Source organism: Sardina pilchardus, chromosome 9 (assembly GCF_963854185.1).
Source record: "Sardina pilchardus chromosome 9, fSarPil1.1, whole genome shotgun sequence".
Lineage (NCBI taxonomy): Eukaryota > Metazoa > Chordata > Actinopteri > Clupeiformes > Clupeidae > Sardina > Sardina pilchardus.
This window is the reverse complement of record NC_085002.1, coordinates 27,195,940-27,217,082: the sequence shown is the minus strand read 5'-3', so window position 1 is coordinate 27,217,082 and position 21,143 is coordinate 27,195,940. Positions and strand designations below refer to the sequence as shown.

Below are 21,143 nucleotides of genomic sequence, written 5' to 3'. Positions count from 1 at the left end.
TCTATCCCAAAGCGCCTTTGGATAAAATCGTTGGAGGGGTATGAATACTCGAAATGAAACTTTTGAAGTCTCGTAGATAGGCTGTTGTTCGTACTCCATTACAGTAGGTGGCAGCATAAGCCCGCTAGTTCATGTCCAAGCTCACCAAATTTGCCCAAGAACAAGAGGTTCATGTTATGTAATCAAACAGACTTGTCCTGTTAGCGACGTGTTTTGATCACTATCACTAAAAACATCTGTTTGAAGGCAGTAAGAGGGATACACAACTAGATGTGTATAGTAACTTTTATTTTTTGTTATATTTTTATTGTTGGAAGAGTTGTGTTTTAGCCTACGTGCCGTAAGACATGTAGCATTTGATGCATGGTTTATGCTTCTGTAGTGTTTAATCGTGAGTGTACCTAAGGCTAGCCAGGCAGGCTAAGGCTCTGTTAAATAGCAAGTTAGAATTTGGTCATGCCTCAAGAAGCAGAGCCCCCTCTTCCTCTCGTGCGCTCCCTACCCAGTGGAATCCCGTGCCATGTCGTTTTCTGCAACCGAAGTGATCGCGTTGTTCGCCCTGTGTGGATAAACTTCCGCGGGGAGCCGCAGACTTACAACCCAATCCAACCCAAGACGGGACAGAGAATGACTACATTTGTCGGTGAGTTTGACATCTTTGTCAGCTTTTTGGAAGAGTTTTTCCTGAGTTAGCCCATGTACGAAATAGACTTGCTTGCTTTTGAGAGGTAAACAAAATGCGACTTCATGCCTCCATCAATAGCCTATAACGCTCATGAACAATCATTTCACATGATTTAGCCACTATCAAATCTATCAAATAGTTGCGCCAGTTGCCTTATGCAAACTACTCGAGCACTTTTCATTGCTAAACTTTCCTTGAGAAAATTTAGTTTTTGGGCCTACCTTTTAAAAAACGGGTGACCAGAGCAGACTCTTATTATCTTAAATTATTGTTATTTGGCATCTATCAATAGAAATCCACCCTTATCGGTCAGTGTTCAATCTACCTACTATCTGAATACCCACTTCATCTGAGGCTTTTGCATTGGAGTCCCTCCTGATTGCAACCCGTTAAACCAAAATTACAGGTGTCATTAACCACTTAAATTATATTCTAATCTCAAATTGTGTGGGCAGGTCCACTGTCTGTGCTGAAGCCACACAACTATCCTAACACATAGTTCCAACCATTCTCCTTATATGGGCAACGATGGCACCTTTTTGGAAGATTATTAAAATGTGGCAGATGCAGACAGTTCTATGGCAGTTCAGATAATGAAGAGAGTAATGCACTCTATTGACCTAATCTGTCTTTTCCAGGCCATCCTTGGATGTTCCGTGATGCTGAGTCAGATGATCCCATGCGTGTGAATGACAAGGAGCTGTACCTCCCCCGAGCCCAGAACACCATGTCACAGATGTCACTGGTCAACATCACTCTTCCAGGTTTGCGTCTGCTTGTGGATACTCAGTGGCTCCAAATGATGGTGTTTACATGAGTCGTTGATAGAATGTCTTCCTATCTCCAGTTCCAGGGAGTTTTTTTCCTTGCTGCTGTTCCTCACGGGCTCTCTCTGAATGTTAAACGCTCTGTAAAGCGCCATGAGACATGTGTAATGTTTTGGTGCTCAAAAAGTGAAATTGAATTGAGAAAATTAACTGAATATTCCATTAATTCATATTCCCATAACCAGAGCCCGTCTTATTAGACATTCTCTGATATAACACAGCAAGCATAGTCCGATCATTACTAGTAAAAAAAACATTGATTCTGTGAATGTGTATGAATGTTTCCATGTCTTCATTCGATCATTGCTTATTCCAATCATGGGGCAGCCCTGGCCTACTGGTTAGGGGTTCGGGCTTGTAACCGAACGGTTGTCGTTTCGATCCCCGACACGATAGGAAAAATGTGGGTGGGGGAAGGGGCACATCCAAGGCTGAAGTGCACTTGAGCAAGGCACCTAACCCCTCACTGCTCCCTGAGCGCCGCTGTATCAAGGCAGCTCACTGTTCCGGGTTAGTGTGTCTGCTTCACCTCAGTGTGTGTTGTGTGTATTCACAAATTCACGGATGGGATAAATGCAGAGACCACATTCCTTGTATAGGCTACATACTGTAACTATACACATATACGATTTACAGATTTACATTTACATGACCTTGTTCGATGAAGGCAATCAGAAATAGCTGTTTATGGTAGCATTTTATGTGGAAAATTGGGCACATCCTAAAACGCTTAACGTGAAAAACGCTTAACGTGAAAAAGCTTAACGTAGCTTAATGTCAGATAACAGCGAGCAATCAGCATCAAACTTCTCTTGGACATCTCTAGCCCTACCATCTCCCACCTCTGTGAAAATCAAAGCCGAAATCCCATTTTTGAAAGCACAGTCGACATTATGCTATGTTAAGCCTTTTCCTATTGGCATAGACTTCAATGGATGAATAGCTTAATGTGGACATCTTCGAATCTAATAGGACTTCCATTTTCATTTTTTTTTACAGCTGTCTGTGTTGGTGAAAAGTAGGCTAATGTCTGAGCTGAATTTGGTGACGAGTGATGGATGTTTTCTGACATTAAACTACGTTAAGCTATAGCGCAAATGGAGAAAAGGCTTAATGTACACTGCGTCCATAATATTGGGATTTCCGTTTTGAGTTTTTGACAGCTGTCAGTGTTGGTAAAAAGCATTGTCTGAACTGAATTTGGTGACGATTGGTATATGTTTTCTGACAGTAATATACGTTAAGCCTTTTCTCTATAATGGGCGCCTATGTAGAGAAAAAAGTTGAATGTCTACTGTGCCTACAAAAATGGGATTTCGGCTTTGATTTTCACAGAGGTGGGAGATGGAAGGGCTAGAGATGTCCAAGAGAAGTTTGATGCTGATTGATCGTTGTTTTCGAACATTAAACTATGTTAAGCTTTTTCACGTTAAGCGTTTTAGGATGTGCCGGAAAATTGTCTTAATTGGGTTAATATCAGATATTAATGTTTGTCTAAACATACAAATTGTCTAAACATACAAATTGTCTAACAGTGGTTGTGTGTGTGTGTGTGTGTGTGTGTGTAGTGTTTACCCTGCGGGAGCGCTGTCTGCAGGTGGTGAGGAAGTATGTCTCTGCTGAGGACTTCCCTCGTCTGGAGATTGCCAAGACTCTTCAGGAGGACCTGGCAGACAAGCCAAGCCTCCAAAGAGACCTTCAGTGCATTGCACAGCGTGTTGAGCAGAGGCTACTGCAAGAGAGGCAACACGAGCAGACATGAGTGTGTGTGAGTGTGAGTGTGAGTGTGTGTGTGTGTGAGAGAGAGAGATATGCATACAATATTTGATTGTTGTGAATGTTTGTCTTTGTATAGAAACACATTTGTACATTTATATATTTGAACTGTATAATTAAAATGATAGACTATAATTGGACTCTTGTTTTTGTCAACCAGACTGTAATACTGGAGGAGACATTGATTATTAAAGCCTTTAATACAAAAGTTGTGATAAAAAATATGGGACATTAAGTTAAGTTAGAAAGTATTTTACCTGGGTAAACTGTGTGGAAGATAAGGAGTGAACTGCAGTCAACTGGCCACAATGGAGCAATGGAGAGAGAGAGAGAGACAGAGAGAGACAGAGAGAGAGAGAGAGAGAGCAGGAATGCCAATGCATTTCAGTTCTTGCTAGAAGGTGAAGTTCAAGGTCAAGGTCATTTAAAGCACATTTTAAACAACAGATATGTTATAGATAAGACAGCGTGATTGATATGACAACCAACGACTGAGGAAACAAAAAAGACAGATAAAGATATATATTTTTTTTTTAAATCAGCTTAATAGGTACAAATCTAATTAATAAAATATGACATATAAAACAGAACAAAACAAAATAATGTTAAATGAACCCAATAGTATTGACTTATTGAACAAAGAATGCGAAAACATAATATGGCAGGCTAGCACTTACTGTTTGTAGTTTACTTGATGTTTTCCTAACATGATGCTACAGCTACATGCATGAATAGGCTACTACTCACTTGACTAGTAGCCTTTGTTTATGGCTACATGCATGCTGCTGCAGTGCTCTGAAGAAGTTCACGTGGTGGGGGAGTCGAAACCGTTGCGTTCTGTAATTCACTAGATGGTGAGTGACATTTAAGATACTTTAATATTAATGATGTACTATAACGTTACCAATACAAAACACATCCAATGATTTGTCAGACAACTACGATTTGAGAACAACATTTCAGAGAAACATCAGAGTTGACATTCATTGACTTAGCCGACCTACACACACGTCTTCTCTAATTAGCGTGATTGGTAACGTTAAGTTAATTTAGCTTCTAGGCCTGCGCCATCCATTTTATTTTCACAATGAATGTCTTTCATGTGTATGTCATTTGTAACGACTGAGGACCTCTAGTAGTTGTGGTGTATGTTTATTAAACTACCACTGGCTTCCTCACTCGTTTATTTATTGTGTTGTTTTGCCAAATCAATGCTAGCTTGCTAATGTTAGCTGACGTTGGCCTTCATGTCTTCCTATCTTGGTACGTTTTTGTCAGATACCCTGATGCAGCTGACCAATATAACTAGAACTGATTACCATGATATATGATAGTTAGTTGTAGTTTTTGGTCAGCTGCATCAGAATTCCGTCATAAAAGTGACACTATACTGAATTGGTGTTGTTTTCTTTTTCCCTTCTATCAGAGCATGATGAACCCAAGTAAGAAGAAAGGGAAACTTCTGAAGTTTGGTTGGCTTCGCACAGCTGGTGGTGCCTCCCCTCGAAAAATGAAAAAAAGTAATGGGGGCATTCCCCAGCCTACCCAGTGGGGAGAAGAGGGCAAAGACAGCACAGAGGCGCCGGGCAGTCTGGGGAGAGTTGCCAACTTAAGGCTGACCAGCCCAACAGGAGCCCTCAGTGCTCAAACAGTTCAATCTCAAAGTAGTGACGCGGCCACACAATCTACAGAGAGCACCCCGAAACCCCATCGGCATTTCAACAGGGCCAGGAAGCTGTTTCATAAGCTTCAGAAAGGCAAAAGTTCCTCCGAGGTAACCACAGTAACGCAACCACTACCTCAGAACACACACATACCCTTACCTGAATGCCTTTTTAATCCTACAACATAAAACCAAAGATTTGTTAGTTTTCTCCACATGACCTGTGTCAGACCTAGAGACCAAAATGTGCTGTCAGTCGGTGTTTGTTTGCAAAATTAGCTTTCAGATGTAGATTGGTGGGTCTCTTCTTTTTCATCAGGTGGAGTCAAAAGAGACCGGCTCAACCCAAGCCGAAAAGTCAGAAATCAATGCAATCAACACTCCCAGGAGAAGGAACAAGAGGAAAGCATCTACTCTAAGGAAGCACTCATCACCAGCTTCGCCAGATATGCCCCCTCTGGAGCTGGACCCTAGTGCAACAGCCTTTGGGGGTCACCATTCAGCCAACAAGCCAGCAGAGTCTCTCAGCCGCGACCCAGGGCCCTCCTCTCTGGTGTTTATTGACACAGAGGAAGTAGAGGTCAAACCAGGAAACCGTAAAAAGGTGAGCGAGAGAGACAGATAACGACATAACCACAGAAAGGTGAGAGAGAGACAGAGTTGGCATTGTGCTTTTTGTATTTTTTGTATTTTTTTGTATTTTTTTTTTTGAGTTAGGAAGATTACTTTGGAGAGTACTCCTGTGGAAGTTCATGAGTCAAGATTGAATGAATAATGATTGTGCTCGATGCTCTTAGGCTGAGATCCGTGGTGGTCGCGACTCCCCTGACTGGTCAGATGCGGACGACCAGGTCGAGATTCGGGCTCTGTCGCAGGATGAGAGCTCCGAGCCGTGGCCTGCGAGAAGAGAGACGGCGACAACGACGACAAAGAAAGAACCAAACGTTTGTGACCGAGGATCTACCTACCAGGATCACAGCTTCATCACACCAACCGGTTTTTCAATGTATCGTGCAACAGTGTTACCCAAGCATACCTGGTTTGGAGACGACGGAACTGCTTCGACAATACCACCCAACCAGTCCTGGATCGGAAAAAGTGGAAGCCCTTCGACAATATCACCCAACCAATACTGGGTCGGAGACAGTGGAAGCTCTTCAAGAATATCACCCAACCAGTACTGGGTCGGAGACAGTGGAAGCTCTTCAACGATATCACCCAACCAATCCTGGTACGGGAACAGCAGTGCCTCCTCGAGAGTGTCGCCCAACCAGTCCTTGCTTGGGAGCAGCGGCAGTCCTGTCAGCAATGGATCCACTCACCTGAGCCCCTCTCTGATGCCGTGGTGGAGCTACTGGGAGCAGCACCCCAATATCTGCGCCCCTTTCTCCCCAGATCCGTTTGCTCTACGCTCGGCCACCCCTTCGCCACAGTCGTCTCAAGTCAAATCGTCCAGTCACTCCTCTTTAAGTGACTTCGTTGGCAACAGTCAGCCACCTGCATGGCAGGTGTCCCCTACCTGTTCAAGTGACCATGCCCAGACAAGGAAGACGGAGCCCCTGGGTTTCATTGATAGCCACTGCCACCTGGACATGCTGTACGGGAAGCTGGGCTTCCGTGGGACATTCCAGAGCTTCCGGACTCGGTACAGCAGCAGCTTCCCGGCGGATTTCCGCGGCTGCGTGGCAAACTTCTGTAACCCGCGCCTGACGGAGCTGGAGGGTTTATGGGAGGGTTTTCTGGGTGAGGAGCTGGTGTGGGGCGCGTTTGGATGCCACCCCCACTTCGCCAAGGACTACTGTGCCAAGCACGAGGAGATCATCCTGAGAGCTATGCGCCACCCTAAGGCAATAGCATTCGGAGAGATCGGCCTGGACTACTCTCACAAAAACAACACACAGTATAGCAAGCAGAAAGAGGTGAGGAATGTTGGTTTGAGATTTACATTGACTCATTAAACATTTAAATTCTGCCCAAATCAACTCATGGTGCATGAGTTGTATTTATATGTGTGCTCCCTTCATATTTGTGTGTATTCATGCATGTGTGTGTGTGCGTGTGTGAGAGTAGGTGTTCGAGAGGCAACTTCGGTTAGCTGTGTCCATGGGCAAGCCTCTGGTGATTCACTGTAGAGATGCAGATGACCATCTTATGGAGATCATGAAAAAGTGTGTCCCTCCAGACTACAAAATACACAGGTCAGTACATTTAATAATTTATTATTTAATGGACACTTGTGTGAAACCATTACAAAATCATTCCTTTATATGCTGTGTGTGTGTGTCACTGCATTCCTTGATAAGTGTGTGTGTGTGTGTGTTTGTGTGTGTGTGTGTGTGTGTGTGTGTGTGTGTGTGTGTGTGTGTTTACAGGCATTGCTTCACTAACAAATTCTCTGTGATTGAGCCATTTCTAACGGAGTTCCCAAACCTGTGCGTTGGCTTTACGGGACTGGTAACGTATACGAGGGCTGCGGAGGTTAGGGACTCTGTGAGAAGAATCCCTCTGGATCGCATTCTGATGGAGACGGATAGCCCTTACTTCTTGCCACGACAGGTGTGTGTGTGTGTGTGTGTGTGTGTTTGTGGGTGTGTGTGTGTCTGTGTCTGTGTGTACAGACACTGTATCTAGACCGGCATTGGAAAGCTTGAAGTCACTGTTAAATTTCAGTTCTACCAGATAGAAAAATGAGCCTCTGCTCAATTATGTAGATACTCCATGAAAATGCAACTGAAATAATTTACCATATAATTATCTATACTGTCTGTCTGAGTGTAATTATTATGGATGTTCTCCTTGTAGGTGAGCAAGAGTGTGTGTGGCTTTGCCCACCCTGGGATGGGTAAACACGTCTTGCAAGAGGTTAGCATGTTGAAGGGGAAGCCACTCTCCACTGTCCTGCAAGCAGTTCGTCAAAACACCATAAAAATCTACGGTATGTGAGCATGATGACCATGGAACACTGTTCGTAATCAGGACGTTGGTGTTCACAACAGCTGTGATCTGTTGCAAAGACTGACTTGGAGGGGTATGGAGACCATCTGACGATGCTGGCATGCTATGGTCAATTATATTGTCACTGGAGTGATTTTATTGTTTTGAAAAGAGACTGTAATCTGGAGGAACTTGATTTTCTTTTTAAAATACCTGGTGAAAGTTAAATCACAGATGGACATAAAATGTAAGTGTCTGAGTTTGCGTCGACACATGTTTAAGTTAAAATCACATTAAAATAGCATCATTTACTGTTGAAAAAAAAAGATAAATTGTTATTAAGATTAAAAACAGCTGTTAATATGTTTATGCAAGTCAGCAGGAGAGCTTGTGATGATGTTTGCAGTTTTAGTGCAAAATGCTGGCATTGCTTTTATTTGTTAAAGTTCTTTATTAAAGATCAATATGACAATGTTGTTGTCAGACTTGGAAGTAGGTATGCATAAAAAAAGAGACTCAGTAAAGATTTAGTAAATCCTGACTGATGAGGATAAATGGAACATGAGGTTGCTCCATGACAGGATGCACAGCTGATTCTGAAACAGAATTGTCTCTTAGGCGGGGATCACGTTGGCAAGCGGCAGCGGCAAGCGTAACGCAACGCTCAGACCATAATATTAAATCCAAAACATTCTATCTCGTTCCTAAGGTCAATCTTTGTTTTTACATTCTTAGACGAATCTGATTGGTCAAAATACCTAAACATTCTAAAACTGATTGTGATGAGCCGAGCGTTGCGCCTCAAAGTTGAACCAAGTTCAACTCCCAGTTTGTTCAACGCTAGCGTTACGCCAGCGTTGTCACCGGTCTGCTGCCGAACCATAGAGAACAATAGGAAACCTGCCGCTTGCCGCTGGCTAATGTGATCCCCGCCCAATTCTCTCCTGAAAAAGCCTTCTGCTGTCTGATAAGTCGTTGAGCTACTTGTGTGCAGACCACATTTGTAAGAGGACAAACATAACACAGAGACATAACAAAGGCACAGGTACCGATTCATGCTTCAGTCACTTTTATTGATTGAAAATGTTTGATGTGTTGTGTTCTTGATGTGTTGAGCAAAAACACTCTTCGAGAAAGCAGTAGGATCAGTCTGAAACACACAGTAGAGGAGTAATGACTTATGTTAGCACAGTTTATGTTTTCCAGCACACCAGTATTACATACTGTGTTGAGCTAAAAATAATTCTCAGTCAGAAGTGGTTGTGTTATATTGTGTTTTAAGAATTCTACGTGCTTGCCCCTCAGACATGGGTTTTTAGCCTAGTACTAGACTAAAAGCTCTTTCAATCTTCACTGAAGCTCTGTTTTAGTCTTGGACAAGGCCAGTGGCGGTTTTAGGTACGGGCGAACCGGGCGATCGCCCGGGGCGGCACGAGCGCTTAACCCTATGAGCCCGACTGACGCAAAGTGCGTCAAAAAACACTCATGGGGGCGCTCGTGGAGGATCTCGCCTGGGGAGTAATTCAGTCTAGAACCGCCACTGGACAAGGCTTAATGGTTGAGAATGGAGAAGGATTTTTGTGTGGGTACGAGCTGTACATGTACTTCCCACTCACCTGCGGTGTCTCCCAGGAGGGAGTCGAGGATTCTCTGTAAGGCAGAGCCGTGTTCTGCAAACTCAGCCTCTGTCAGCTTCAGGCCCAGTTGAAAAGGAGAACTCATCTGTTTTGGTTATGTTCAGTGATAATAGATCAGAATTAAAGTATAAAGCATCAGTAGTATGTAGGTGCATATTACATTATATGTCTATGTCTACGTCTACATGACTATTGTACACAGAATGTTGGTTATGTATAGAGAGGGAGATAGAGAGCGTGTGTTATTCTCTAATCTAATGCAAGTCTATGCGAGTGTGTAAATATAATAAGAAAACAAGGTATGTTTTATGAATCATGATTCCCTTCTATAGATGAGTGTGTGAGTGTGTACCAGAGTGTGGCCATCCTCTTGTGGGCTGTCTGGTTGGGCTGCATCACGGCGTCCAACTCGAGGTGGCTTTCTGTCTCCTCTCCCCTGCGCATGCACACACACACAGAGAGAGAGAGAGAGAGAGAGAGAGAGAGAGAGAGAGAGAGAGAGAGAGAGAGAGAGAGAGAGAGAGAGAGAGAGAGAGAGAGAGAGAGAGAGAGAGAGAGAGAGAGAGAGAGAGAGAGAGAGAGAGAGAGAGAGAGAGAGAGAGAGAGAGAGAGAGAGAGAGAGAGAGAGAGAGAGAGAGAGAGAGAGTGTAAGGCACAGTATGCAGCACTCACTGAATTGGGGTTTAACTCTATTTAAGGTTTAGGCTTGTAGTGTTTAGATGCACCATTTCAATTCAATTCACTGTACAATTCTATGACAGTTTAGAGACAGAACTATTTTGGAGCCAGATGATAGCTGGACAAGATGTTGGATGCGCTCAATGTTTTTACATTAAAATATTGAATATACAGTGAGGAGGAAATGTATTTGATACCATGCTAAAGTTGCCTAAAAAGAGGATTATAAAATCATCATTTGACAATTGATCTTAATGCCTTAATTCAACAAATGAGTAAAAATAAAACCGCCAAGGACACCAATTTTCTTTGTGATTGAAGAATGTATCGTAAATAAATAAATGTTCTTCCTAAATGCTAGGGGGAAGGAAGTATTTGAACCCCTATGTAATCCTATGGGAATTTAGCACATAGGGTTAACATAGGGGCAGGTAGATTTTTATTTTTAAAGGCCAGCTATTTCATGGATCCAGGATATTATGCATCCTAATAAAGTTCCCTTGGCCTTTGGAATTAAAATAGCCCCACATCATCACATACCCTTCACCATAGCTAGAGATGGGCATGGTGCTTTTTCCAGTAGGCCTATTAGCCTGTTTGATGCTCATTGAGCTCAATGCAAATCAAACAGGCTAATAGGCCTACTGGAAAAAGGACCATGCCAATCTCTAGCTATGGTAAAGGGTATGTGATGATGTGGGGCTATTTTATAGCATAATATCCTGGATCCATGAAATAGCTGGCCTTTAAAAATAAAAATCTGCCTGCCCCTATGTTAACCCTATGTGTTAAATTCCCATAGGGTTACATAGGGGGTCAAATACTTCCTTCCCTTAGCATTTAAGGAAAACATTTATTTATTTACGATACATTCTTCAATCACAAAGAAAATTGGTGTCCTTGGCGGTTTTATTTTTACTCATTTTTTTAATTAAGGCATTAAGATCAATTGTCAAATGATGATTTTATATTCCTGTTTTAGCATGGTATCAAATACATATGCTCCTCACTGTATATATGTTTTTTAAATAATAAAAAAATAGAGATAGGAAAAATATTCTTGCACAGTAATACAAAGTACAAACCAGGGGTGCGTTTCCCGAAAGCATCGTAAGCCTACGATGATCGTAAAGTCCCTCTTACGACCGTCTTAAGATTTGCCGACTGTTTCCCAAAACCATCGTAGCTTAAGAGCATCGTGAAAACACTCGTAGATCTACGAGTGATCCAGAGTTCTCGTTACTGCCTAAGAGCGTCGTAACGCTATGCCTCAGTGGAGTCACCAGCAGGATATGCAGGGGGATTACAACTAAGAATATAATGATCCAACTTACGTTACCATTCTTTATTGTAAATTTACTTGTGATGATTCAGATTTTAGCGTGCAAAATAGCTTTCATTCAATGGACATCATGTTATTCAAACCGGACAAGAATAGCCTACAAGTTATGAAAGGACACGTTGCCAGAAACGTTTGCCATTATCTTTTTGTGTAGCCTTTTATTTTATTCTTTTTATTAGGCTATGTTATTTAAGCCTACACATTTCCTCATTTTCTTATCAACCTCTTTATTCAAACGTCTGCTTAAGTGACACGAAACATTATTGCACAGGCAGCACACCGTGCTCTCACAAGTAGGTTAGCAAAGAACTCGCATAAACGATGTAGGAGTAAGCTAGCCGAAGCCTAATAGGCTATATATCTTCCAACAAACATAAAAACGGGGCAACAATCTAATGTTAAATAATACAAAAGTAGCTATGTATGCGTGTGGTATGACCTAGGCTAATTGGAATGCTTACATGCAGATGTCAAAGGTTTTCTATTTTCGTATTGATGTTAATTAATGTATAGATCCGAAGTTCAGACGGTGGCTTAGCTATGACGTGCAGTCACCTGACATCACCATCAAATTAGGGGATATTTCAGAACTTTTATCGTGGACAGCTCCCTTAAGAGCATCGTAAGAGCAGTGCACGCGCGTTCACGCTACGAGCATGTTCGGGAAACAGTCGGCAAATCCTAACGATCAATCTTAAGATGAATCGTAGAAAACCCTCGTAAGAGTGTCTGTCCATCGTTATCGGGAAACGCACCCCAGGTGTTTTGTGTTTGACTTATAAAGAGAATATCTGCAGATGCAGAGTGTATATCATCAACGTTTTGACGTTTTAAAGTAAAATAACTACAGTGTTGTTTTAACTAACGGAAAAGGTCCAGCTCCAGAATGCACACACAGCAGGTCAGTTACCGGAGGTTTCTGAGCAGGACTGAGGAAGCTGGAGCCGCAGCTGACCGTCTCCATCAACAGCGCCAGGGCACATACGAGCATGATCATGTGACTGGCACGGCCACCCATCAGCAACATGGCTAACAATGTAGGGTCCACTGAGCTCAACTGAGAGAAAACAACAGCAACACGGATGTAATAAATCTAACTGCTGCTGCCACACTGGCATATGTTGCAAGCATGGACTCTATGCAACTCTGGTTGATATTAATTGGAGGAGGCTCCATGAAAATGTAAAACATAAATATTTTGTGATTATAGAGTAGAAAGAATAGAAGGAGATGCACTTACCAGACAGGTGCTTAGGCTACTGTTCTTTCTGTAGAGGTGAGACTTGTGTTCCTTTTATACATTTTTTTAAAAGAATGAAAAGACTAAGTAAATAGCAACAGTGTATTTGTGAAAAATGTATTTGCCCATTTGCTTGTATCTGCAACAGATTGTGTGTGCAAATGTAGGCTACTTAGTGGATAATACATTGGATGCCTGCTAATGTAGGCTATGTTTAATGTGTGATATTTGTGTTGAATAAGCACATGATGTAGGCGTGTGTCTGCATGTTTGTGTTGTGTGTGTTGAAAGTTATCAGACTAAATTCCAAACATGTAAGTGGGCATAAAAGCTTCTGAGGTCTGGACATTTATTTGTTGAGTCTGGTCTGGTAAGAGCCCAAAATGTCCCGGTTGCCCCCTGAAAAGAAACACTAAAGTCTGATGATGCTCTGACAGGACTTGAAGCAAATATGACTTAAGGTAGACATGTTTTATTATTATTATTATTATTATTATTATTTTTAATGGACTGGGCTGACTCTGATTGTTAAAAACAGAAGCTTTTATTCTGAAACAATATGTGGTCAGTCGTGTCGTCATCTTGTTGCGTCGTAGACGCGTTATGTTGTGCACTCACTATGGTTACGTTCTGCTTAGCACCTATGCTTAGCACCCGTAGCACACACTCTTTAGCGCTTGGTGAAGTAGTGTCAACCTCTCAGTTAAAGTTAAGCCGTAGCGTGCCTCATCATGGGTCGGTGTTTTGCACCCTGTTGTAATCATTATCATGATGGTGGTATACGTCACCATTGTAGATTTTACGGCTTTCCCAAAGACGAAACAACGAGGCGTAGGTGGGCCAGTGCTGTAGGGTAAGTAAGTATCAAGTATGGTAGAACCAGGGAATCAATACATTTTGGTAAAACTACATTGAAAGAATTGTTCTGGTGGATTTGGATTTGAGCTGACATGACCAGAACGCATTATCAAGTGCACATCATTCGTGTGGCAAGCATAGGCATACAGAAACAAACCCTGCATGCAGAATTCTGCTGTTTTGTGGACTGCTCATTTTGCCCCCACATCCAACCTCCTGTGTGCTACGTGCTACTGCTAGGTCTGTATCGCAAGGGCTTGCTCTGTCTACAAAGTGCAATGAAGATAAACAGATAAATGCAGAAATATTTAACTTTGTAGGCCTGCTGTTGAACACAAAAAAGCAGCCTTGTGTTGTGCAGTTTCATCCATTGTCATCACAATCTTACCATACTGTACATCAAAAAATACTGAGCACACACGGTTACACTGCATTGCTCAACATGATTCATGACAAATGACTCCAGGAACTGCCATTCGGATGGCTCTGACATGTTCATTGACTGTAGTATTTACTTTGGAGACAAAGTTTTCTAGCACGTTACGTGTACATGCCTTTTGAATGCAAAATTTTGAGCAATGCACTTCTTAATATTGAGCTTTTTGTTTGTTGGTTCTTTTTTTGCTTTAGACGCAGTGATCGAAAACCTTCTGACGGCTGCAGAATTTGTAGCTGTCATTTCCCAGAAGGGAAAGAAAGGGGTCCTACTCTTTTCAAGAAGAAAGATGGGACCATTTGCCTTGAACATAGAATACCCAAAAACCGTCCTGTTAAGAAGCCTGTTAGTGCTGTAGAACAACCCACTGCCCATGATGTTGGGGAGGTAGTCATACAGAACTACATCCCTCCTGTCGAGTCAGTTCATGTTGTATCACCAATTGTAACCAAGATTTGTCCTAGTGTTGGCACTCAAATGAACTATGCACGGGGGGAGAAGATTCTTCTTGAAACGGAGCTGAAAGATGTCAAGGAAGAGCTGAGAGTTCTGAAGTTGAAGCTGGCTGAAGTTAAGAGCCATTACACTCCCTCTCGTCTGAGTGACGAGGTGGTGAAGATGGAGACTGGCATCCCAGCTAGAGACTGTTTTGATAAGATTGTCGAATGTGCCACTAGCTTGGAGGGTACCGTCAGCTACTTCGCTGGTTGGAAAGTTAAATGCCTCAGCGTTGAAGATCAGGTGTTTCTTACCTTGATGAAGTTAAGGCACAGTTACGAAGACTTCCACCTTGCCGCACTATTCAGTTGTAGCCAAGCAATCATTAAAAATGTAGTCAACACATGGACGGACATTATGCAGGGGCTACTTCAGGACGACGACACAGCTGCACCAAGAGTCTCAAAAGCTCAGAAGAAGAAACAGAATGCACCACTTGTAACGAATCAGAATTCACTTGGCCCAAATCTGAATCCACAGGACACAAATCTGAGTGTACTGGACACAAATCCGATTCCAATGGACACAACTCCGATTCCACTGGACACAACTCCGATTCCACCGGACACAAATCCGATTCCACCGGACACAAATCCGATTTCACCGGACACAAATCCGATTTCACCGGACACAAATCCGATTCCACTGGACACAAATCTGAATCCACTGAACACACATCTGAATTCATTGGACACAAACTTACAAATAGAATCAACAATTGCAACAAATTTCCTAGAATCGACAAGTGAATACGTTTTTGTCCTCACATCCCATCCCATGCTGTTTTGCTAAATTGTATGTTCAAGCATTTTGAATTTTCCCATAATATGGCTCAAATGAACACATGATGTTCTCATTAGAGCACAAAATAAAAAAGTAAAATATAGTACAATTCTGCCCTTTTTTTCTTGTTTTCATTAAAGTTTTGCAACAGGTCAATATTTTGAATTCCCTAATGGTTTCTCAATGTCCAGGTTTTTCTACATAAACAAATGTGCTACCCCTCAGTGAGTAGCAGTATTTTGCATTCATATTTTGTGCAGTGCTAGGAAAAGCTTGAAGCACAAGTATAAATATAAGTATATAGATTTTTTTGATCCCGTGAGGGAAATTCGGTCTCTGCATTTATCCCAATTTGTGAATTAGTGAACACACACAGACTGGACTGTGTGGGACAAGACTGAAGTGAAATTATTTGGGTTTTATTTTTTAAGAATTCAGATCATTGCACCATGTCACCATAATAAACATGGTTAAATAAGTACCCAGGGAGGAAAGGTAGGCAACTTTCTGCCCAACTTAGAGGACTCAGCAAGTGGACTGTTCCAAGCGCTATACAAGAGCTTGACTGTAGTTACTACTAGCATGAAAGAGAGGTGAAGATGGAAGACTTCCCAAAATAGTTTGCCAAAAACTTGTAGGGTGAAAGAAAAATTGTGTTCATTGTTTTGGGATGTCAGACAGAGTCAATGTAAGAGAGGTACAATTTTTTTAGACAGTTATTATGCTGAGGCTCCAGTTTTGACATGCAGTACCAGTTGTAACCGCTAGAGGTGGTAGCATACTGCAGTAATACAAATTCTGCCAGAGAGAACACAAGAAGAAGATGTGACTCAGTCGATTTCTTTCACTGTGTATGGATTCTCCACTGTTTATGCTCAAGTGATATCCTTTATGTTTGTGTAATCAACTTGGATTTATCCATAATGGACAAAAAGAAGCAATTTAACGTTACAGCCTCGTCGGTAAGGACATTGGACAAGCTTGTTACATGTTTATCTGTTTTTCTAACACTACCTAGCACGAACTAGCTGAGTAGCATAGTCGCATTTGCAAACTGAGTGTCAGAAGACAGGATGAAAGTCTTGAATAATTTGTGTACCTTAGCAGCCAAGGAACAGGCGTTATAGTTAACTTTGACGTTAATTTACAGCTATTCAGTGTGAAATGTATGGCAAATAGTTTATATTTAATAGACGTCTAGCCAGCTAACTCTGTGTTTGTACTCCGTAATGTGTAGCCTAATCATACTCTGTGACTGTAGTAGTCCTCTTCTGTACTCATCATGTACTCATCCATCTGTCAATCATGGGAAGTATTTTAACTCTTTTTGAACTTGAACACATTTGAGAGTTAGACTTGGGCAGAATGATCATGTAGGCTACAGAATGAATTTACCAAATGAAACTATACGCAAATTGTTTACATGCCATTTTATTTGATTTATGACATCTCAAATACTTGTCTTTTTAGCTGGTGGACCTGAAGGCAGAGCTTTACAGGAAACAGCAGGAGTTTCGACAGGAAAAGCTCACCCAGCATGGAGGAACTTCTGCTGCTGGGTCCGCTGACGGACCAAAGCTTAAGGTAACAGATATTACTTGCATGCATATGTGGTCAGATGTGCTTCTGGGTAGATTGTTGATATTGTGTGTGTGTGTGTGTGTGTGTGTGTGTGTGTGTGTGTGTGTGTGTGTGTGTGTGTGTGTGTGTGTGTGTGTGTGTGTGTGTGTGTGGTGTGTGTGGTGTGTGTGTGTGTGTGTGTGTGTGTGTGTGTGTGTGTGTGTGTGTATGTGTGTGTGTGTGCCTGCCTGCGTAAGTAGAAGCCCAGCATCTGGAGTAAACAGAATGAAGGCGTGTCTGCACGTGCTCAAAGGGATGTGGAACTCAGTGCAGAGGAAGAGAATAATCTGGATAAATCAAAGTGAGTTGGAATAGTTCATAACAGTCCTTACCTCAACACCAGTGTATACTGCCAGAAGCATACACCTACCAACCTAAGTCAGTTTTTGATTATTGGTTGAACTTTGTGTGTTATAGACTCTTACTGCTCGCTCCACACCACAAACAGAGAATCGCATGAATGTAGTGTGAGGATACAGGATGTTTAATATTTTAAATACATTACAATACTGTGATCCAGTAGGTAATAACTTCCACTGAATTGCCAGCTGGTTATGTGCTGACATGTAGAAATGGATATAGTATTCGTGCTGCATCAACAACTGTCTAATTGCTTACTTGTGTATTTGTTCTGCATCCTTACAGAAAGAAACTGGAGGAGAAGGCTCGTCTCTATGAGCAAATGACCAAAGGAGATTTCCCAGGTCCGCTCTAGCTTTCTATTCATCCTACACACACACACACACACACACACACACACACACACACACACACACAGACATTCACACTACCAAACATTACATAACAGTGGCTTATTTATATGAAATCGAGGTGAATTGTATATTCTAGCGTGTGGTTATTTGTTAAGCGTTTGTTTTACTTTTTCCAGATGAAGAGACAGAGGGACTTTTCCTGGTGGACTTCACCCAGAAGATCATCGACCAGAGAAGAAACGCACACGCAAACACCTCGGGTGCGTACAGAGATGGAGAGGACGAGGACCAACAGATTCCAGTTCCACCCCCTCAGAACCCTGATGAAGAATGGTAATCTTTCTTTCTTTAAAACACTGAATCCAATGTGATCTAATGTGGCCGAAAGTAATTTAGTGTAGTTTCTTTGAAATGAAGTAATTAATAAATAATTAATTATAAATTGTTTTCTTATTTGAAGTTTTTAAGTACATTTAAAATCTTGAAAGTTGAAATGGACCTTCAAGAGACACCAGAAGTTTGAGTCATACTGTACGTTGACTGAGGCATGAGTCATTGTATCGTGCCTTCTGTCTGTCTGCCACACAGGGTGGAATATGTCGATGCCCTAGGAAGATCACGTAAATGTTTGAAGAAAGATTTACCTGACTTTAAGAAAATGGACCAGGATTTCCAGAAAAGCAGGTAAGCCTGATCTGCCATCAATTTGGATTTCACCCTGCAGCTCAGGCTGGAAACCTGCACATCTATCTCTCCTGCTTCCTGTCCACGTTTTCTGGAACCAATGTGTGTGTGTGTGATTGTAGGCTGGGTAGCGGTGATAAGAGTCTGCTCTCAGAGGACATGCGGAGAGAGATCCAGAGAGAGCAGTGGGCCGAGGAGGAGGAGGAGAGCATGAAGAGACCCATGGGGCCCATTCACTACGAGAACATCAGGGAACAAGGTGTGTGTGTGCGTGCGTGTGCGTGTGCGTGTGTGCCTGTGTGTGTGTGTGCGCCTGTGTGTGTGTGTGTGTGCGCCTGTGTGTGCGTACTCATACTCAGGCCTGATAGAGTTCAGACGTGGTGCCTGAATTCAGGCTTGAGATTGCCAAGGAGCGATGTCAAGAAAGGCTATTCTCTAGATTATCTTTTCTGTCTTTGAATGTATTTGATAATTTCAGACACAGATAATTCTCTGTCTATCAGCCCTGCATACATTTTATAATTGTTTATATCGATATCTCGTTCTTAAACTCTGTGTTGTTCTCTTGACTAATTGTACTGTAAAATATTGTACTGGGTAAAAAGTTAAGAGAGAGTGTGTGTGTGGCTGTGTGTGTTTACCAGAGGCCCGAGAGCTGGGTGTCGGATACTTCTCGTTTGCTCAGGATGAGGAGCAGCGACGGAAACAGAGGGAAACCCTGGACATGCTCAGAGATCAGGTACGACAAACACCCAACAAACACCTACCCAGTTCATGTGGACTGCTTTTCCCTGCCCACTCACCCCATCATCACTACGCTGTACTGTTGGTGTGGCTGCTACTCTCCGCCTCCACCAGCACAACTACTCGCTGTGTCCCTTTACTCCTAATCCATGCTCCCCCTGCTCTCTCTGTCTGTGTGTGTGTGTGTGTGTGTGTGTGTGTGTGTGTGTGTGTGTGTGTGTGTGTGTGTGTGTGTGTGTGTGTGTGTGTGTGTGTGTGTGTGTGTGTGTGTGTGTGTGTGTGTGTGTGCGCTTCCCTCCTGTCCCATCAGACCACAGACCAGCGCACTAAGAGGGAGCGACTGAAGGAGAAGAGGAAGGCCCTGCTGCAGGCTCGTCTCTCCAAAGTGAGGATGAGGAAGATGAAGAAGAGCAAACTGGACGGAACCGAGGACGAGTCAGGTGCGTTGGGTTTGGTGACGGAAACCGAGGACGAGCCAGGTGTGATGGGTTAATGGGGAGGAGTCTGGTGCTCTGGGTTAATGGGGAGGAGTCAGACACTGGGTTAATGGGGAGGAGTCAGACAGTTAGACAGCCTTATTATGGCATTACATATTGGCTACATCTATACTCAATGTTGACTGTCAATACAGATTCTGTGGAGGGTATTGCTTTAAGATGTCTCTATCCCCTGATGTCCTGCTACTGTTAGGTGCTGCGGTGGAGGAGGAGGAAGAGGAGGATGAGGAGGGTGTTGGAGAGGTTCCTGAGACACCGTCCGTGCCGAAGGTGGAGGTGGAGATCCAGGAGAGGAAGGACACCAAACCTGGAGTTCCTCACGTTCGAGAGTGGGACAGAGGGAAAGGTGAAACACACACACACACACACACTTTTTTCGACTTACATAACTAATCTACTGACCATAGATTTTTTTGATGTTATAGGCTAGACACTAAAAATGACCAACCTAGATTACACTATCGATCATAAATGCAGATATGTCCAGATAGCCTCGATATGTCTAAAGCCTACCTTACACTGACAAGATTTGGGAAAGATTCTTGATTTGGGAAAGATTCTTTTAACTAATGCCCCTCATTCAGACTTTACTCAAAAGACTACAGTCTTTTAAGAATCTTTCCCAAATCTTGTCAGTGTAAGGTAGGCTTTAGTTGCTTCGCAGGATGCTCCACTGGTCTGTCCTCTGATGCGCCGCCCTCCTGTGTTTTCTGTAGAGTCCATGTGGAACCAATGGGTCAGCGGTCGCCGTGACGAGAGGGACTCGGAGTTTGCTCCGCCGTCGGCGTACTTCGGCGGTCAGAACCGGGCCGGCAGCAGAAGCAGAACCTCGGCCGAGGAGGACCAGGACAAACCGAGGCTCTCCTTCAAGTGGGCCGGGACGCACGGGCACTCGTCCACACACACCGCCCAACAGTCAGCGAGTCACACACCAGCTCCTCCTCAGCCGTCCAAGCCAACACAGCAGGACCAGAGTCTGGAGGACATGCTCTCCTTCTACAAGAACTCTACCTAGCGATCTTTAACCTACGACCTTTGACCTGCGTACCGCCCGGCTGCTTGTAATAGGACTGTGTGTGTGTGTGTGTGTGTGTGTGTGTGTGTGTGTGTGTGTGTGTGTGTTGACCGCAGAGTTGAAATGTGCTGCAAAGTTCATCAGAGCATCTCTCTATCCAGTGTGAGAAAGCTGAATACTCCTCTACTGTCACAAGGCAACTAAATGTACTGCATAGATGTTTGCCATTTTACCAGGGGTGAATAATATAGAAAACATAAAAAAACATGGCCGACTCCAGGTCGACCTCCTTCGGTGTCAACCATGAGGACTATCCTGTAAATATTTTTTAGCACAATCTATGGCTGTGTTTACCCAATTGGATTAAAGAGGATTCTATGAAGAACAACAGGTGTTAACCATGTCATTATTTGTGAAAGAAAAAAGAATTTCCCCAGAATATCTCCACTGTGTTTAAGAAATAGCTTTCTACCTTTATCAGCTCAGAGACTATTAGTTAAATGGTAAAGTGAC

General features: G+C 42.9%; 5 protein-coding genes across 7 annotated transcripts; 4 read left to right on the top strand and 1 right to left on the bottom strand.

The window, feature by feature from the left end:
- Positions 1-164: 164 nt before the first annotated feature.
- On the top strand, positions 165-3,423 carry vhl (von Hippel-Lindau tumor suppressor). The gene is made up of 3 exons (XM_062544497.1): positions 165-643; positions 1,324-1,449; positions 3,081-3,423. Exons 1-3 carry the CDS (start codon positions 457-459, stop codon positions 3,272-3,274), a joined length of 507 nt encoding a protein of 168 aa, XP_062400481.1. The 5' UTR covers positions 165-456; the 3' UTR covers positions 3,275-3,423.
- Positions 3,424-4,006: 583 nt separating this feature from the next.
- On the top strand, positions 4,007-8,357 carry tatdn2 (TatD DNase domain containing 2). Of its 2 annotated transcripts, none has more exons than XM_062544494.1 (7): positions 4,007-4,142; positions 4,715-5,062; positions 5,271-5,555; positions 5,749-6,870; positions 7,022-7,149; positions 7,324-7,507; positions 7,754-8,357. In XM_062544494.1, the coding sequence occupies exons 1-7, from the start codon at positions 4,140-4,142 to the stop codon at positions 7,892-7,894; spliced, it is 2,211 nt and encodes a 736-aa protein (XP_062400478.1). In that variant the 5' UTR covers positions 4,007-4,139; the 3' UTR covers positions 7,895-8,357. The 2 variants fall into 2 exon arrangements, with proteins under 2 accessions (XP_062400478.1, XP_062400479.1); XM_062544495.1 differs by lacking the exon at positions 4,007-4,142 and adding an exon at positions 4,405-4,551.
- A 624-nt stretch (positions 8,358-8,981) lies between these two features.
- On the bottom strand, positions 8,982-12,569 carry ghrl (ghrelin/obestatin prepropeptide). The gene is made up of 4 exons (XM_062544496.1): positions 12,453-12,569; positions 9,875-9,958; positions 9,502-9,607; positions 8,982-9,035 (listed from the first exon to the last, which is right to left on the bottom strand). The coding sequence occupies exons 1-4, from the start codon at positions 12,567-12,569 to the stop codon at positions 9,031-9,033; spliced, it is 312 nt and encodes a 103-aa protein (XP_062400480.1). The 3' UTR covers positions 8,982-9,030.
- An 847-nt stretch (positions 12,570-13,416) lies between these two features.
- On the top strand, positions 13,417-15,471 carry LOC134092287 (uncharacterized). 2 transcript variants are annotated; one of them, XM_062545092.1, is made up of 2 exons: positions 13,417-13,635; positions 14,277-15,471. In XM_062545092.1, the coding sequence occupies exons 1-2, from the start codon at positions 13,514-13,516 to the stop codon at positions 15,364-15,366; spliced, it is 1,212 nt and encodes a 403-aa protein (XP_062401076.1). In that variant the 5' UTR covers positions 13,417-13,513; the 3' UTR covers positions 15,367-15,471. The 2 variants fall into 2 exon arrangements, with proteins under 2 accessions (XP_062401076.1, XP_062401075.1); XM_062545091.1 differs by having other exon boundaries at positions 14,271-15,471.
- A 708-nt stretch (positions 15,472-16,179) lies between these two features.
- ccdc174 (coiled-coil domain containing 174) lies at positions 16,180-21,109 on the top strand. Its single transcript, XM_062544492.1, has 11 exons — positions 16,180-16,319; positions 16,828-16,941; positions 17,178-17,278; positions 17,623-17,681; positions 17,867-18,023; positions 18,279-18,374; positions 18,497-18,633; positions 19,019-19,113; positions 19,429-19,558; positions 19,809-19,961; positions 20,332-21,109. The coding sequence occupies exons 1-11, from the start codon at positions 16,281-16,283 to the stop codon at positions 20,628-20,630; spliced, it is 1,380 nt and encodes a 459-aa protein (XP_062400476.1). The 5' UTR covers positions 16,180-16,280; the 3' UTR covers positions 20,631-21,109.
- The last annotated feature ends 34 nt before the right edge of the window (positions 21,110-21,143 follow it).